The 18,080-nt window shown below is 40.8% G+C and overlaps 1 protein-coding gene across 15 annotated transcripts in view; it reads left to right on the forward strand.

Annotated features, from left to right (window-relative positions):
* KIAA1217 (KIAA1217 ortholog) overlaps positions 1-18,080 on the forward strand; it is a 343,074-nt gene that overhangs the window by 284,766 nt on the left and 40,228 nt on the right. For 11 of the 15 annotated variants that reach the window (XR_008839723.1, XM_056483268.1, XM_056483273.1 and 8 more), the window contains 3 exons: positions 8,580-9,412; positions 17,386-17,490; positions 17,917-17,966. Coding sequence is in view for 14 of the 15 variants with exons in the window: in XM_056483268.1 (XP_056339243.1) it covers positions 8,580-9,412; positions 17,386-17,490; positions 17,917-17,966 (988 nt within the window). In the remaining variant the exon portion in view is untranslated. Of the gene's footprint in view, positions 1-1,525; positions 1,952-8,579; positions 9,413-17,385; positions 17,491-17,916; positions 17,967-18,080 lie in introns of those variants that run through there. The other 4 variants (XM_056483281.1, XM_056483270.1, XM_056483274.1 and 1 more) reach the window with 2 other exon arrangements.

The raw sequence follows: 18,080 nt of genomic DNA on the forward strand, positions 1-18,080 counted from the left end.
GGCAATAAAGTGTTCTAGGATAATTTGCTTGGTTTTTTCACTCTTGATGTTTCTGAGTCAGGTTGGTCTGCCAACCTAAGCAGCTTTTTAACTAGGTCATGTATATACATCCATTCATTAAAAGGGGATGCTTGACTGGTTAGTTAAACCTGCCAAATATAAACCAGATGCTTGAATGGTAAATACTGCTTTACCCCTACACTGCAAGAAACAAGCCTTGACTGATTAAATTTGAAATAAAAATAAATAGGTTTAACATTGTTTCTGTGCCTTAATAATACTTCATTATAATGCTAGTGCAAATATTTAATAAAAATAATGTTTTAAAGTATTTTACATGGAAACTGAAAAGTAAGCATTTAAGACAAAATTTTTTTTTTTACATATCTGAAGAAACTGTTTATATTACACCACATACAAATTTTTTAAATTTTTAGTCAATACCAATAATAGCAATCAAATTTATGGCATACATTAGAAATCAGAATTCACAGCACTTGTCTAGAAAGCTGGAGGACTTCTCTGATGCTGGGCTGGGGATAGTAAGGGGTGGTACACCTGGATTTTTAGTTTTGGCTACAGACCTGCTCTCATCTTTCTCCTGTTGCTTACAAGCTTAGTGTCAAATTGCCATTTCATAGCAGAAATGGATGAGGCCTCCTTCACTAGTGGCTGAGACTGAGAGCAGTACTGTGAAACTGAAATGCTGCTCCTGCAATGTCCCCATTAGGATTGATTCTGTATAGCAATATTAGCTCACGATCATATGTTTAAATTGTATTTTTATTCCTTTGAATGCCATTCATGATGATATAGGCCATTTTTTATTTGCACAAAAGCAAAATCAGACAAAAATCAAACCAAGAGCAAAAAAACCAACCCTCTAAAACAGAAGAGAACAGCAGGCTGGGATGGTTTTGTGTCATGAGACTTTTCCTTATAATATTTAAGTGTCATCTCTTGTAAATGCTGTATTTTAGGGAGACAATTTCAATATTCTATGGGCTTTTTGTGTAGGGAATAGAAGGGAGTTAAGCATCCTTTCTGTTCTAATTTTTGAAAATGTATTTACCTTCTCTGCTTTCTCCCCTTAAAAAAAAAAAACAAAAAAAAAAAAACAAACCACAACCAAACAAATCTAACCCAACAACCAATCACAATGGCTTGTGTGGTGTGCTTTAGAGATAACTATGGGATTGATTTATGGGGACCTCGAAGTTCAGGCTGTCCAAGTGGCTCAGGTCCTGGTTAATGAGTAGACAGTTCCTCCACCGGAGGAGCCAGTGCTTCCTTCTACAGTGCCACTACCAACCTGAGGAGGTGGAAAGCTTCTAGGGTTTATAACTGCTGGATTTTTTTTCTAGAATTCTGTCTACTGGGTTTTCTAAACAGTTGAAGATCTTCTTCACCTGTTGGAGAATGAATATGTATAGGTCTCATAGTGTTGCCTTTGAAGTGCACTGTGTACTGAAACAGAGGTTACTCACTATTTTATTTATGGCTTTCCCCTCTGTGAGTCTCTTTTGTGGTTCACTCCATAATGTTAGTCTCTTTCTGTACATCTTATAGGCACATATTAAAAAATGATTGAGAGATTGAATCACATAGTGTTGCACAGTTTGTGACTGAGTGACATGCCAAGGAGGTTATTTAGTGACTAATTTCGAAGGGGAGGAGAAATTGCAGGCTTGTCATGTGGAAAGTACTTCAGTCTATTCAAACAGCGTTACTTAGATGACCGGATAAAGCAAGATGGCCTGTTGTGAGCAGAGGGAACAAGGAACATTTTTCCTGTTTCAAAACCTTTTTGCAGAAGACATGGATATACAAAATATTATACCATAGACCAAGGATTGAGATTGAAGACTGAAAACAAAAAGTGCTTTATTAGAAGTGGAACCAAATGTTCATCTCACTGCTGTAGCCATTCGAGTGATTTCCTTAAGAAACAGTAAGTGACTTTAATTATTTCAAAGCAAAGATCTTATCAAAGATTGTTTTATTGGTCTGTAGGCAACTATGTTGTCTAAGAGTGTAGTAAGAGTGCTAGCATTTTAAATTGTGAAGACAAATAGGGTAGCATCCAAATAGCTGAAGAAATTGTGCCCAAAAGAACCGACTGTGCAGGATTTGGTCTGCAAACCCTCCTCTCTCCTTGTTTGCATGATCCATCTTCAGTGTGCACATTGACTTACAGGCAAAGTGAAACAATCAAACATTATTTTTGATATTAGCATTACATTTGTTTTGTGGTTAGCTTAGAATTTTATGGATCTGTTTTACATTCAGTAAAAAGTGAACTAGGTATTCTTTGTTTTCCCCATGGGAGCTTTAGGATATGGTATGAATTAAGCTTTTATGTAGTCAAGGATTTAAAAGGACATACTGAGACATGTAAAATAGCTTTAGGTAAAACATTTGGATTGCTGTAGGGACTGGATTCATACACAAGTGTGCATTAAACATATATGTATAAAATAAGGGACAATAATGTTAAGAATTTGTTTGATGCTCTGTGGCCTGGCAGGGGAAATGATGGTGTGTCTGAGCTTCAAGTCAAGGTATTGGTAATCAAGGTATTGGTAACCACAATATGGTATCCTAAATTCTGTTTTTGAGGGTCAAATAGTGCTTTTGCCATAACCCCTGTGCACACTTGTACAACTGGGAGAAAGATATGGGGACTGGATGAAACAGTGATATTGGGTGGTATGGTGACAACACCTAATTATGGTTCACTCAGAATGCCTCCTTTCTGGAGGGTCATGTTTATGTCCTCTAAATTCCACCTTCTAAGATAGTGAGCATCACCTTCTCATTCTCCTATTTTGTTCATGTCAACTTCTAGCTAGCTGACCCTAGCTAAAATAAAAAGTAATCTCTGAACACAGAAACTGGAGGACTGGATGATTTCATCATCATTAACCATCTCAGACTCCTCCTAAGACACATATTGGCTAATTATGTTGTTCATCAAGGGAAAGAAAAAGCCAGAGAATTAAGAGCATAAATGGAAGAAGAAAAACACAGTTATTCTCTTGACATATCCACTATGTATGTAATGAGATCCTAGAAAGACAAAGTTCCTCTTTTATAGATGTTCTGAGTTCTTATCTCAATTCTCCTTTCACCACAATACAGAGTTTTTACAGCTTGGTATATACCAAAACTGCACAAACAGACTGAAAGAACTGAAACCTAGGTGCATGCTAGTACTGGAAGTTAATTATAGATGTTGAGATTTCTTAGGGAGCTCTGCAACTCCTTTTCTGGAAAATTATCCAGGAAAAAATAATGGAAATTTATGAAAAATGTTAAGAACAGCTAGCTGGGTCTTGGGCTTCCCCATTGATTAGAAGTTTGAACATTTGAAATCAGTTTTATTTTACCTGCGTGTGGTTCCCATTATGAAAAACAGTGGTGAACCCTGGCAGCTCCTACAATCTTGTACTGTAAGGCCAGATTCAACTGTGGCCAGGTTCCAGTTTAGGCAAGGTTTCATGATCTGAAATCTCTTTTTTGAGCATCTGAGGGCCCATTCCTAGCCTTAATTCCCAAGTAAACTTCTAGTCTGGAAACATTGCCAAGGAGTGATGGCCACTGAAACCCCAGCATGTGTCACTACTTGGTAACCCAAAACTACCAAGCACCCGCCCTGCTGAAGAGAACATGGAAGAGTTGGGCTCCCCACCTCAGTTCAGACTCTGACCAAGTTGACCCAGGTCTATGAATCTGGAAAACCAAAGCTCTAGAGCAGCACTCAAGGGGTGTCTGGTAAGAAATAACATCACTGTTAACTGAAATCTGCTGGCTGGTTTGTTCCAACTCTTGTCTTTACTGATGTTTTTACAAAATGTTTCAGCTCTCTTGGATTAGAGTTGTCTGCTAAAAGTACATATCATTGGAAAGCTTCTGAAACAGCTAAAAATTATGGTAATGTGTTTGAAGTTTCCAAATATGGCATTGGGCAGCTGGAGGAACCCACAATTGCAACCAGCATGGGTTTTTTTTCTGTAACAACCCAATAGAATGGGGACATTTATAGGTGCTAGAAGGCATTCTATAAGAAAGTAAGAATAGACAAGTGTGACAACCTTTCAGTGATGCCTGATTTGCCTCCAGACAGGTAGTTTTGGTACAAATACTTAAAATTCTCATTTAACTGTTTATCAATTCTGTGATTTTCAAGTGGACTTTTTCTTATTGTAAATTATCTTACTTTAGAAATATTAAAACTGTATAAAAGTGTTTGGGGTTTTTTTCAAAAGTGGATTTGTGCTTTCAGCTCTCCAAATCCAACTGGAATGAAAGATCAGTCGTGACAGAAGTGTTACCATATAGTGCAGCTAATGGTAATGGTGAAGCTGAGGGGTTTGGACAACTAGTACAGTAAAGCTGTCAGTTTATTTTTATGAAGAGAGAACAAACTAATGGTTCTACTGTTCTTGGATTAAGGGTTCTTTCATTGTCTTTCCTCATTAGGAAAGTGAAGGATTGCCTTATTTTAAAGAATTTTTTTCTGTTGAGCAATTTTCATAAAAGATCTCTTTAGAAACAGTTTAATTTATAAGTATTGTACCAGCACTTAGTATTTCTGTAGTTTTTTCATCATAAGCTCCAAAGTCTCAGTAAAATTCTTTGCAGGTGTCCTGTGTTTGCTGTTGGGTGAGCCAGCTTGCAGAGCACAGGAGCACTCTCCTCAGGGAAGTGCAGGGTGTCAAAGGGACAGAAAGAAAACTAATAGCCTCACATGGCTGAGAGGTGATTAATGGAGTCAGCTGGGAACTCCCAGTGTCTCCAGGAGGGTGCACGATAACCTCCCTCTTGGGAACATGCTCTGTGTCACTATTTTGGCAGTCTGAAAATCTTGGGGCAAAGCCAGTTGCTGTGTTCTCTGGTGATGTAGAGGAGGCCTAGGAGAGCAGTGGGAAGGGCTGCCAGGTGAGAAACCTGGCCTATTTTTTCCCTTTGCCCGAGTTTCACGTCGCGATCTCAGCAGGTAAGGGCTTGAGTCAGGCTGTACGCCTGGTGTCGGTGAGGTGCTCTGAGTCAGCGGCAGCTCGGTGCTCAGTGCCAGGTGCTCGGTGGCACTGCCCTGGTGTGTGACCAGCTCTGCCTGCCCTGCTGCAGGGAGACCAGCTCTGCTTGTCCTCTGTGACAGCAAGGCTCCTTCTACCCACTTGGGTGGGTGGATAACTGGTTTGCTGGCTTTGTGCATATAGACGTTTTCAAAATATAGCAAGTTATTCAGTGTGCAAACAGGCTTTGAAATAAAGAACAAAACTGGTTTTATATAACATTACAGACATATAGACATCACTAACATATAGAGACTCCATTTTAAAAAAATTAGCAAAATCTGTATCTTACAAACTTAAGTCTTGTTAGACTGACCTAAAACCTCCACAGGAGATGTTAAAACATGGTGTAATCTTTTTTACTACAGAATGTGAAAGATTCTCAGTGATGTGATTTTCCCTCAAATGTTTTAAGCAGAAATGTTTGCTAGTTGTTTGCCACGTTTTAACGTAAGGATTGATAAGACAAGTTTCTATTTCAAGGATATGAGGTCTGTAGGCAGTAGGAACAAGGAAGAGCTACATGCTGAAGAAAACCGCACCCTCAGGTAAACGTATTACATGGCTGCAGTCAAAAAGCACATGATCCTATGCTTGTGCTAAAAAATCTTCCTTTTGCCCTCAAAGTGATTGTGTGGGACAGCACCCAGTATTTAGAGGCTGAGATAAACCAAATATCCTCTTTCTCTGTCCCTGAGTCATGCAAAGTCCAGGAACATGTGGCTCAAGACAGCCTATGTAGAAAAGTGTGGGGTTTTATTGAGCAACATGTGGGTTTTGTGGTGGAGGAGAGGAGATGAGAAACAGCACAGAAAGTGGGCTGTGTATGAGAGAGTGGTGAAAGAGAAATGTGAAGGATGGTCTTTTCTTGCTTCTCATCTATACCTCTTGGGTGTGCCTAGACTATCACACCAAAGAGGTACAGATGAGAAGCAAGAAAAGACCATCCTTCACATTTTTAAACGTACCATTAGCAAAGAATCTAGGGAAGCTGGAGAAGAGAGAAAAGTGGAAAGAGAGGAAATACCAGCCATGTGGTAGAAGACACTGTAATCCACCAGGTAAAGCTGCCTGGCTCCTGGTGACCAGCTCAAGTCCCTGCCCAGCCCACATGCCCTGGTGAATCTTTCCTAGGCACCCTGGGCTCTCTGGCTCCAAATGTCTCCTCTTTGCTACACTCCACCCAGGGCCTGAGTCCTGGCTTAAAATAGCAAGTGAAGTGTTCAGAAAGGGGTTGGCTGCCCAGGTGTTTGTGCCCTGCCAGCCCAGGGAAGCCTTGATTGAGGCTGTGTACTCCAAGCACTATTTTAAAGCAAAAGTAAATAATGTTACATACAACAGCACTCAGACACAAGATTTTGAGCAATAGTTCAGTCCCATATTCAAATGATTTTCCATCTTAAAGTATTCCATCTAAATGATGTTATGGTGGAAAACAGGAATTTTTCTTTGACAGGTTACTTTGACTTATGAGAAGTGAATGAGCATATACAGGAATATGAAGTCCAGAAGTTAGGGAAAATTAAACCCGTTGCTTTCAAATCTTCCCATGGAAATTTTCTCCTCTCTGCAATATAGTATTGGAATTTTCCTCTCACTGCAACCCAGCATATCCTAGTGGCTATGGTTTCTTTGACAGATACTATTCCATCTGTTGTAGCTTTATCTGAAGCAACTAAAAAGGACAAGTAGAAATCTTGGAGGATTTCCTTCTCTGGGTTCTTCTCATGGTATAAACCATCTGTATCTGCCTGTCCCTGAGGACATGATCCCAGAGCTGCTCAAGTCAGTAGGAGTCATTTTGTTCTGCTGGCCCAGGGCCAGAGTCAGTACACACAATTTAGTTTATTATGTTGCAGTGTTTCTTCAAGCCAATAGAAAACGATGTTGAATTCCCTCTTATAAAGTGATTAATACTGTTCAGTTATTTTCTAATTATATCTTATTTAAAATTCCAGACTAGACTAATTCTCTGTGCAAATGAAAAAATTATGCCATGTTCCTGTTCGACTTCATAATTTTTGTCTGGCTCATGACCCATCCCAGTATACACCTTTGTTCTGTTACACTTACTTATTATTGCTGCAGCCACAATCAGGTTATCTGCTTTCTTCTTTCTAATACCTGATACTCCAGACTGTTGATCTCTGGCCCTGGGGAACATAATTTCTAATTCCTGAGTGCAGAACCTGCTGTGATAAGAACAGCTATTGTTTATATACCAACACTGCAATTCCCTTACCAGTGGAAAAACCTGTGGTGGGGCAGGAATAATCTCTTGCTTCATCTGCCATGGATCACTGTAACTACAATGAATCCACATTATCAAAGCAAGGAGTGAGAGGGGAGAAAAATTGTGTAGATTTCAGATCAGAAACATCCACTGTACATTATTTTGTGTTCTGTAACTTTAGGAATGTGGAATCAGGCTTTGTGATACAGAGTCTTCTACAATCCCTTGGAAGTGATGGAGAGGGAAGATGAAAATGTCAGCATGAATTTTAGAAATTATAATTTTTTTTCTTACGTAGTTACTCCTCAGCTGACTTTTTCATCTCCCTGTTCATCCACCTTACCCCAAGGGCACCAGAGCAGGAACATGATGCTTTCTAGAGAGAGAATTTTTCCTATCTGTCATTGACAGTGTTCAGCCACACAGAGGGCTCATGGTTGGTCACGGTGAGATTCTACACTCTCAAAAGATTTTTGCCAAGGTCTCTTAACAAAGCACTAATACATTTGGTGTGGAAAGTTTCTCCTTTCTTTTCCTTGCTTGCTCATTCCTTACTGCTGCTGCTTACAAAACTGTGATAAAATGATTGATGACTTTCTGAGTGTGTGCTCCACAAATGCTCTGAATCACTCTTACCTTTGCAACAGCACATTATATAGGGTCAGACTGTTTTCATAGAATTGACTGTGTATAGTCAATAAATGAGTGTGTTTTTCTCCTATGCTTTTGTATCCTTTGTGTAATAAAGACCACATCAAGTCATTAGCAAAAGCTTAAATCCTGCACTGAAGAAAATCACCAATTAGTTGTAATATTTCTTTTTCTTGTCTAAGGACTTCAGGTATGTTTGTGATGCCAGAGCATCAGCATTTTTATCCTGCTTTAGAAGCAGTGAACTCTAGCCTATGTGTCTGATCAATAAACTGTTTAAATCTGTCACTGGCTACATGTACGTGGAACACCTGGATACCACAACTTCTGATTTCAGCTTCAGTAGCTGTGAATATCAGATGAGGGTGAGATGGTATTTGCATAAGTAAAAGCATTTTTAAACCTCTCATATTCCTTTAACATACAGCCCATTTTATTGCTATTTATAGTTGTTATTTTCGTTAGGCACTGAGGTCCCAAAGTGTTTTATTTATGCAGACGTAAAATTATTTTGTCTCGAGGGTTTGTTTTTATTTCCTAATTTTCTGTAGACAGCCCACATCATGTTTGCTCACTCAGTAATTTTATATCTGAGGTGTTTTTCTTTTTCTTTCCAGATGCAGAGGGAAACTGCTTACACGGGACGAGATGGCCCAGGTGGCTCCCGCCCTGGATCTGCCGCACACGCTCTGCATGCCATGCCCAGCTCTCCACCCTCCACCCCAGTGCCCCACTCCATGCCCCCCTCTCCGTCCAGGATTCCCTACGGTGGGGGCCGGCCCGTGGGTGTGCCAGGCAATGCCACCATCCCCCGGGACCGGCTGTCCGGCGCGCCAGCCTCGCGCTCCATATCGCCCAGCCCCAGCGCCATCCTGGAGAGACGGGACGTGAAGCCGGACGAGGACATGAGTAACAAAAACCTTACCCTGATGAGGAATGAGAGTCTGTACGGTGACCCCTACTTGTTTCACGAGGGGAGGATGAGTGTGGCTGCACCGCACCCCGGACACCCCCTGGATGTCCCCGATCACATTGTAGCTTACCACCGCAGTGCCATGAGGTCATCGAGCACTTACTGCAGCCCCTCCATGCAGCCCGAAATGCTGGAGCAGTCCTTGTACAGACAGAAGTCACGCAAGTACCCGGAGAGCCATTTGCCCACTCTTGGCTCTAAAACGCCTCCAGCCTCACCCCACAGGGTGGCTGACATGAGAATGATCGATATTCATCCTCACCATGGCTCCCACATTCCTGCCCACACCATCCAGCCTGACAGGTCTTCCCCCAGCCGCCAGTCCTTCAGAAAGGAGCCAGGACCGCCGGTGTTTGTGGATGCCAAGGCACGGAGCGCTGCCGGTCTCCCGGGCATGGCCGAGGCAGTGCCCTCTCCTGTGGACAAGCAGGCTTTTGGCTATGGGTCACCCACCATGCCCAAAGACAAGGAGACAAGGTAAGGCAGAGCTGGGGCTTCCTTTATGCAAATGAGAAACATTCCTAATCTGCACATCCTTTGTTGTTGAAGACTCAGGGGATAATGTAATGTGTGGGAGGCTGCTGCACCCGGCTGCTGTGGTGTTTATTAGCTGTCTGTCAAGGTAGTTAGTAATTTAGAGGAGATGTGACACCATCCATTATTAATTTCAAAGTATTGTCAACCCATGATGAATCCCTAGTTATTTTCATTTGTGTAAATTTCAGTCATTGGAAAAAATACAATAAAATAAAATGATTAACTGGGATTTTTCTTTGCAGACAGGCAGATCATGTTACAAGAACAAATGATGTTCTGTTCCTGTTAATAAGGGAATATATTTCACCCCCGTTAAGAATGACACTCTGATATTACCATTTTGGTTCTTTATGGAGTGAAGTTTTTCTCATCTGGTGTTGGAAATGGGAAGAATTTATCACTGCTGTCTTATCTCCTGTAAAACATGAATTTGCATAAAAATAGGACAGTTGTTTACAATAATCTTCCTTGAGGGAAAACTGCTAAGAAAAGCAAGTCTGTCCCAGGGAAGAAATCGAAACCCAAATACTGTTCCCAGTGATTTTTCCAGCATCACAATTAGTTGGTGACCCGACTGTTGTTAACTCTTGTGTGATGGCAATGATGACAATGATCTCTCCTGTCTATTTAAGGATCAGATTTACACAAAGGTCTTTGAAGGCTTCTCTGCCTTAGACCCTGTCCTGGGAGAGAAAAATCATTACACTGCCAGGTGCTCCGGTGTATTTATATGAGTTGTGTTAATCTCTAGAGTGTTGTTTGTGCTGTTAACTTTTATAGAGCTCTTTAGGGAAGTGAAGATGAATAGCTGGAGAATGCTGAGCTCACAGAGGCCAAAGGTAACTGCTGATTGCCTTACTGGGAAGATAGGGAGCTTCAAACAGACCCTAGGCTTCCCCTCTATCTGAGCAACGTGCTCAATAATTAGTTGCTGCTTACCATGCTTGGCCAGAAAAAAACGTGGGTCATGAGGTCCACAGGTGGGGAAAAAATGGAAGAATATAAAGAAAAACTGCCACCCACAAAAATAACAGGCTTATAGCTTGGTAGTTATGACATAAGAATATGAGGTAGGGCTTATTACAATCTAAGGTCAGTGAAATGGGATTTTTATGTATCTGTTTCCAAGAGAGAGTTGCAGACATCTGAATTTTCATTTCATACTATTATTATTACATCTAGAAAATTATTTGGAGGAAATTTGCCAATTTTAATCCATGTACAGATTTAAAATGTTCATGAAAATGAAAAAACGAAAAAAGTTCATGATAGGAATTAAAAATAAGGAAGGACACCAAAAACTTTTTAGTTTGTACAATTTTCTGTCTTCTCTCTGGGTATCTCAGTTTTTCACTCAGCTACACAGATATGCACAGGGGTGTTTTTTTTGTGAATGGATAAAGAGAAAATACAGATTGTTCTGCAGCTCCTTAAAAGGGAGTTTTGCACCAGGAGTTTTAATCCTGGTCCCAGAATATATTAGCAATGAAGAAAACAGTATTTGCATAATTGCACTTTCAAATGACCTTAAAATCCAGCATGGTGTGTATTAGTCACATGGCACTGAAAGAATAATTTTGAGAGCTGTCTTTATGGGTTGTGGGTTTTTTTAACCTTGAGGAAGTGTGACTTTCTAAAAATAATTGTCAATATCAAAAGCAACTCATGCAAATTGGTGTATTTTCTAACCACTGCAATATTAAGAATTGGGTTTGAGTCCTACAAACACAAAAGGCTCAAAGCTTTAATTTAGCTTTATAACAATTTCATAAACTTTGAAAGCAAACATGGTTTAAGCCATACTAAACTGAACAAGGGGTTATCCATGTTAAGGTGCTCTTTTCCTGCTTCAGCATGGACTGAATTGTTACAAGGCTGTTATGGATACTTGAGGGGTGATGTACATAATGGCAGAATGGCATCCCCTGCCTGGTTGTGTAGGACTTAGAGTTTACACCCATAAACAGTAAGAGCTTGCTTCTGTGAGAAAGAATATTTTGGGGATTGTAGAGATAGGGCTGAATTAATTCTCTTCCAGCCATGGTGCAATGAGGTGTAGGCTGCTCTGTTGTGTATGTAATCCACTTGCTGATGCCAAGAGCCTGAAAGGCAGGCCACAGAAAGCACATGGCAGTGTGTTCAGTCAGCCTGTGTGCAGGGCTGTCAGCTGGGGCAGGCAGAGGAGCTCTCAGCCCCGGAGCTGCTGAGGAGAGAGCTCTTTGTCATCTCTGCACTGTGGCACCAGAGGCTCCCCATCCTGCCTCATTCAGGAGCAGGTTGAGGACCCTGCAGGCACCAAACCCATCATCTCAGCACTGTTGTTGCTTTAATCCCTAGTGGAGTGTGCTGAGAGCAAAGAAAACATCTCTTGTGTCATGACTCTGGAAATTCCCTCGAAGTAGCACTGTCACAGCCTCAGGACAATACAAGTTTAAGTATAAATCAGAGGGAAGATTGAAAGGGATAGTGACAATGTCAGAAGTAAAAGTGAATCTCTCTTCCCATCTCAATTCTCCTGCAATTTTGCAGTCCAAGGCTGAACTGGGATATCTCTGTAATTCATCATAATATGTCAGGTACTTAAAACAGATAAGACCTCTTATTGACTGTGTCCTGGTTTTGTTGAAGAAAATGCTTCCATTACCTTTGGAACATTAACTGCAGCAAATTTGGATCTACAAGAGATGAAAACTGGTATTTCTGAGCTCTTCTGCTGGAGTTTCCCATTTTAGTTTGACACCATGGAAGCCAGTTTCATCTAGCCTGCTATTTAAGGTAGAGTTGAGGGGGATTTAATTGCTTCATGTAATGTTTTCTTGTAACTGTTTTACCTTGACTATTTCCAAGATAACTTCTTCTATGGTATAAATTCTCATAGTTAATTCATTCACCAGAAGAGTCCCATATAAAGCTCCTTTACAACAGTGAGAAGAAACAAATTCATGGGGTTTTAAAGAAATAAAATATGTTATTATTCATGTGCAGAAAAATATTAGAAGACATAACAGGTTACAGCAGTTCACCTTCAAACAGTTATCATCTCCTAAATCTGAGGTCTGCTGAACGAATGAGTAAATTTTTGTGTGTGAGCATGAGTTGTTTAAACAGCGATTTGCTGTCATATTTTTGGATGGCTCATTTATGTAGCTTGTGGGACATTTCTGGAAGTTACTACAGGCAAAGCAGATGTTTAAATGTTGATAAATTGGAAAAGAAGCTGTTTATCCAAAGGTGCATTAAATTAAATGCTGTTTAACTTAAAATCTTTGCATTTATAACACATGTTGCAAAATTCTAGATTATTTGATGCTAAATATGTATATAATAAATATTCCTACTCTAAACCAGCAAAGTAACTCTATAGAGTACTTTTCCTCCAAAAGCATTTTCGGGGAGTACTGTGGTTCTCTTTTGCCTGAACACAACTTTCATCCTCTTCTTTTTATGCCACAGTAGTGAGAAAATATGATAGTTGAATTGAGCAAAAAGTGTGATCACATCATTGGTTCTCATCTTGCAGTTCAAGACTAAAGTGTAATGGCCATGTGGAGGTTGTTAGTTATTGTTCTCCCCACAAAACCACTTTATGGCTTGATATGTTGGAGTATGGACTCTATTAGGAAAAATGATCTTACTTTGTAAAGTCATGTACGGTGAGAGACTCCATCAGCAATGCACAGTGATGGATAAAGCACCCTTTTATAAGGGGAGCTTTAAAAATACATTCTCTCAGACATTTTGCACAGGACCAAAACTGCATATTCCTCTGTGAAAGGTGTTGAATAAGCAGGCAGAAAAAAATGAAATCAAATGACCAATACAGGATGGAGGAAAGGTAAACTATATTTTGTCTTCCTTCTGTTCAAGCAACTGTTTGTAGGAAGATGAGAGGCAGGCTCTGGGATAAGAGTTGTCAAATAATGTAACAGCTGATGTGCTTCAAAGCTTCTTTTTCCCCTTTAGCTTCAAGATGTAGGTTTGACTTTAATCTTTTCCTTAGAGGACTGAAATACTCACCTGTGAATCTTTCTGTGGGAAGAAAGCAGAGTACAGATGAATTCTGCTGATCTTTGGTTTCCACCCTTCCAGGACACACACTCATCTGTTTTGGGGAATTTGTGATAAAGTCTAAGACATTTTCACTTGATTCTAGGAAAGTCATTGGGAAAGACAGCCTACTCTTGTTTTCTTTCTTTTCCTCGTGAGATAAAAAAATTGTAATGAAATGTTTTTATCACAGGGTAATATAGAAAGAAATGAGTATTTCTCTGTCTCTGACCCCTTTTTCATTGCTTCATTTGGAGCTTAACTATAAAATAGGAAGTATCTCAATTTTTTTTTTTCTCCGGGAGGGTGTGCCAGTTAGTTCATGGTGCAGATTTGGTATTTGAGTACGTCTGTTGTTGGTGATTTGATGCACAGCCTGGGGTTGGACAGGAACATGAATGAGCAGTTACACAGACCAGTTTTATTCTTTGTGTGTATGAAGTATCTTCTCAGTGATGTGAATATTAAAGATGTCCCCAGGAAAGGGAAGTAACATGCAAGTAACATGTCATGCTTAAATAGCATTGCTGTGACAAGTGGATACCAATTCAGCAATATGCTGTACTCCTTCTTGGAATTACTTCCAGTTAACTGCAGTAGAAGGAGTAGCATGAAAAATCAGTGAAGCTGTAAGGAAGAAATCCAGTGATGAAATCTGATGTATCAGTGCACCGGTCCCCAGATAAGCAAGGGCTTGCTTTGGTTCTGCTGAATTTGGAGACCAGGATGCTAAGGCAGGGCCCCAGTTCCTGGACATACTCAGGGCCAGAGCTGCTGGGGAGAAGAGGGCTGGCAAGTGGCCTGTCCCTGCCTTCCTGGGCAAGTGTGTGAGAAGCCAAAGCCAAGTCTGACAGAGTTCTGCTGGGCGTCGCTTCTGACCTTGTCCCCTCCTTTCCTCCCCACCATGCTGCCACCTCTGACTCTCCCAGCATTCACATGAAAACAATGTGAAACAATGCCTTTCTGTGCTCAGGCTGATAAAATAGCCTTTTCTTTCCCAACTGCTGTAAAAGGGACCCTCCCTGCTCTTCCTGGGTGGTGGAGAGATGCAGCTTTATCTGGGAAATTAATCTGGGAGCAGAGACGGATTGGCTCTTCTCGGGCTCCCACCCTTCTGGTGCAGCAAGCTGGGGCACCGCTTTGTTCTGTTCTGCTTGACCCTCTGTCCTAGTGCTCCATATTCCAGCCTGCCCTGTGTCACTGGAGTGCCAGCCTGTCCCATCCAGGGAACCCTGGCCAGTCCATCCATGGGACTCTTGCCTGCCCTATGCAGGCAGAGCTCCTGGGACAGGCTGTTCCCACCTCCCCTGTCCACAGCAGTGAGCACAACAAGGGGTAGAAAACACAGTGCTGGCATCCCTGATAGACTCTGGCCTGGCACAGCCTGAGGAAAGCCTTTTGTTCTCCCTTCTGGAGCAGAGGCTGCTCCAGCCCTTCACAAGGAGGTTGGAGGCAAGGGGCAGATCCTGTCTGTGCTCCTCTGGGGCTTTGTGGTGACAGAACTGGGCCACCAGCCCTCCAGCCATGTTAGCCCAGGTTACAGCCCCACCACCAGGCCATCCTCATCCCTCCCTGCCCGTGCTGGAATGTGCTGCCTCCCACCACCTTCAGTCCAACCACCTCCGAAAATCAGGTTGTTTTATTTAATGCCTAGGAGGCACCTCCTTTCAGACACCTGTTTTTGAAATGTTTGGTGCTAATGGCCATAACAAGTGTGGGTATTACAGTGAAATGATTACAGGAAAAATCTGCCTAGTTTCTAACAGAGTAACTCCAGAGCACATGTAGATTCTTCACATTCTTAATGCTTTTACCATATGAAAAATAACGTGTTCTGTGCAATTGATTCCAGTATTTCATTCGTTTTTCATCATCTCCTATCTTGGAACATCCCTTTCCCTCTTAACAACATACTTTCCTAGATTTCATGGCAAAGGACAAGATCAGCTCTGTGTTGCCATAATATCTTTTGAAGCAGAAAATTGTTTCCAGATTATCTAATGTGGGATGAAAAAAACATCATATTTATGGATTGGTAAAACAGATAGGCTCCCAGTTGAGTTTAGTTCCAGGAAGGTTTTGTGATGATTATCTGGGAAAAGAAAATGTTTTCATTATTAGGTGTCAAAAATGCTGCATTAAAGTTTGTTAGAGTATACTTATCCCTGGGTTTTAGTACTTGTTTTTGTTCCAAAGATTACTGTAGCCTGCACCAGTTTCTTATTTTAAAACTTGTAATAGTGGAAATTCCATCACTTATTCCTTGGTTTGAAATTAATTAAGTCAGGTTCACTAGTCTTCTCATCACCCTTCAAAATACCTTTCAACTTGAAGACAGAAAAGTAAGATGCATGCACTGCATTGAATCGCAGTAAGAACACATCTGCTGGCTGGGGACTGACTGAGCACTCTCTTCTTCCCTGCTTGTGTCTCTTAGCATCTCATTACTTGTTTTGCTGCCCTGTTTTCTCAGCCTCTAGGTGTCTCTGAGTCTCTCCTGGCTGAGGTATCTGTGTGCTGTCCCAGGAAACCTCATTCATTCCCTGAATGTGAATGAAATAATTAGCCTGGATAATCCGTCTGGCTGCAAGCAGGGCTGGTTACTTGCTTTTTATCATGTCAGCTTGCTTTTGGCTGCTATTGGTGCCTACATTTGAGTTTATGTGACTCTTACTGATTGATGCTATTGCTTTAGCCACCAAACAGCAGCTGCAGCTGGGGTGGCTGGAGTTGGGCTGCTCCCATGTGCACAGGATGCTGCAATGGTGATGGATGGGTCATGCAGCACGCTGAGTCTGTGTCTGTCTGTCCCATCTTCTCTCATCAGTCACTGCTGCTAGTCTTAACCACTTGCTTTTTGAGAAGTTTTCTTCCCAGTCATCTTCCAAAACCACAGCCTGCTGTTAGAATTTCCTTCTGCATGTCTCCCCACACACTCAACTGCTATAATAGAGGGATGCCTTTTCAGAAGGTCCCATACTGAAGTGTGTCTGTGTTGTGGTGTGTCATTGGCATACTGGCACGGGTAAGTAGGCACCTGTGTGGGCAAAAAGGCTGGTTTGGAGCTGACTGAGGAAGTCCCCTGGTACCTGACTAATATATGCATTTATGCAAACACATAAACACACAAATATTAGCCTTCACATCCAAAAAACGTTTAGTGACCTTGGGTTCCTATGGAAAACACTGATTATACTTATTGTAGTTCTATATCTCTTTTCTTCTGCTTTTTAGGACCTTCTCAGGATATATGTATGAAAGAAAATCTGATTTATTATGATGTTGCCATGCAGTCTGCATTTGATGTCCTGTGCCTCTCTGTCACATTTCTGTCCTTTTCAAAGCAGACAGTTGTGATGTTAGGTGCAAAGGATTTGGACTGGAAACCAGTCAGCCTGGGCAGATTAAATGCTTCCCAGACAAAAATCCTGGGTCTGGGGAAAGCAAAAATAGTAACAAGAAGAAGTGTAAAGTCTTTAATCCTAAAACCTTAAGTACAGGCAAAATGATTGGCCCAGTGTAGGTGAAAGAGAAAATGCATGTAATGCTGAAAAAGATTTTTTCACTAGTTCCAAGATGCATTAACAAATCGTTTCAGGTGCCTGTCTTGTGAGATCATTAGAAGTTTATTACTTGCTTGTTTGTTTTTTTCTTTTTAACTAAGCAGATTTTTTTCTAATTGTCTGTTACAATGCACAAGCTGAGATGTGGTAAGCTTCTGCAATAAGGTATATGCAAACTGGTACCCAAGGGCCTTTGCACAAACTCTGTAGTGTCTTTCCAATCCTGTGATAATCGTTCACCTAGAAAAACGAGTCTGAAAACAAATATATCTGGCTTTAACAAACGGTTCTCTTGTCTTACAGAGAGAGGATACAAGCCATGGAGAAACAGATTGCCAGTTTAACTGGTCTTGTTCAGTCTGCGCTTTTTAAAGGGCCAAATACAAGTAATAGCAAAGATTCTTCTAGGTAAAAACAGAATTCATCTGTAATGATTTTAGTAATCAATCAACAAAAATATATTTGAATGTAACAGTAAAAAAAATTCCTGAATGCTCAATCATTTTTAAGTTTCTTTATCATCTCCATGAGAATGCTAGGCAGAGAGGAAGAATATGCCAAATGATAGATGGATATTAACTGCATTACTCTTCTTTGTGATAAAAAGAATTAATGTAGCTACATCTCTGTGCTTTCTGCTGCTTATACTCCATTCCTTGCTTAACTTGTACTAAAAGGTGATTTTAAAAAAAATTACTGATGAATGACAAATTACTGGTGATTTAAATTGAAAAAATATATGTTAGACAGGGCCATTAAATTTGCTGAATATAAGCTTCACTACAGTTTTAATAGTTGTATACTAAAATTACAATTTTTCTTGTTATTACTTAGTGAGAAGATGATGAAAATTGTGTCCAGCAAGAGCAGCACTGATACTGCAGGTAAGATAATTCACTTATAATTTGCAACTTATTCAGGTATATGAATAGCTCTAACATTACAAACATCCCAGCCTATGGAAATGTCAAGTTTACTTAAGTTTCCATGGATGTACT

The sequence above is a fragment of the Oenanthe melanoleuca genome, chromosome 2 (assembly GCF_029582105.1).
Source record: "Oenanthe melanoleuca isolate GR-GAL-2019-014 chromosome 2, OMel1.0, whole genome shotgun sequence".
NCBI classification, from domain to species: Eukaryota; Metazoa; Chordata; class Aves; order Passeriformes; family Muscicapidae; genus Oenanthe; species Oenanthe melanoleuca.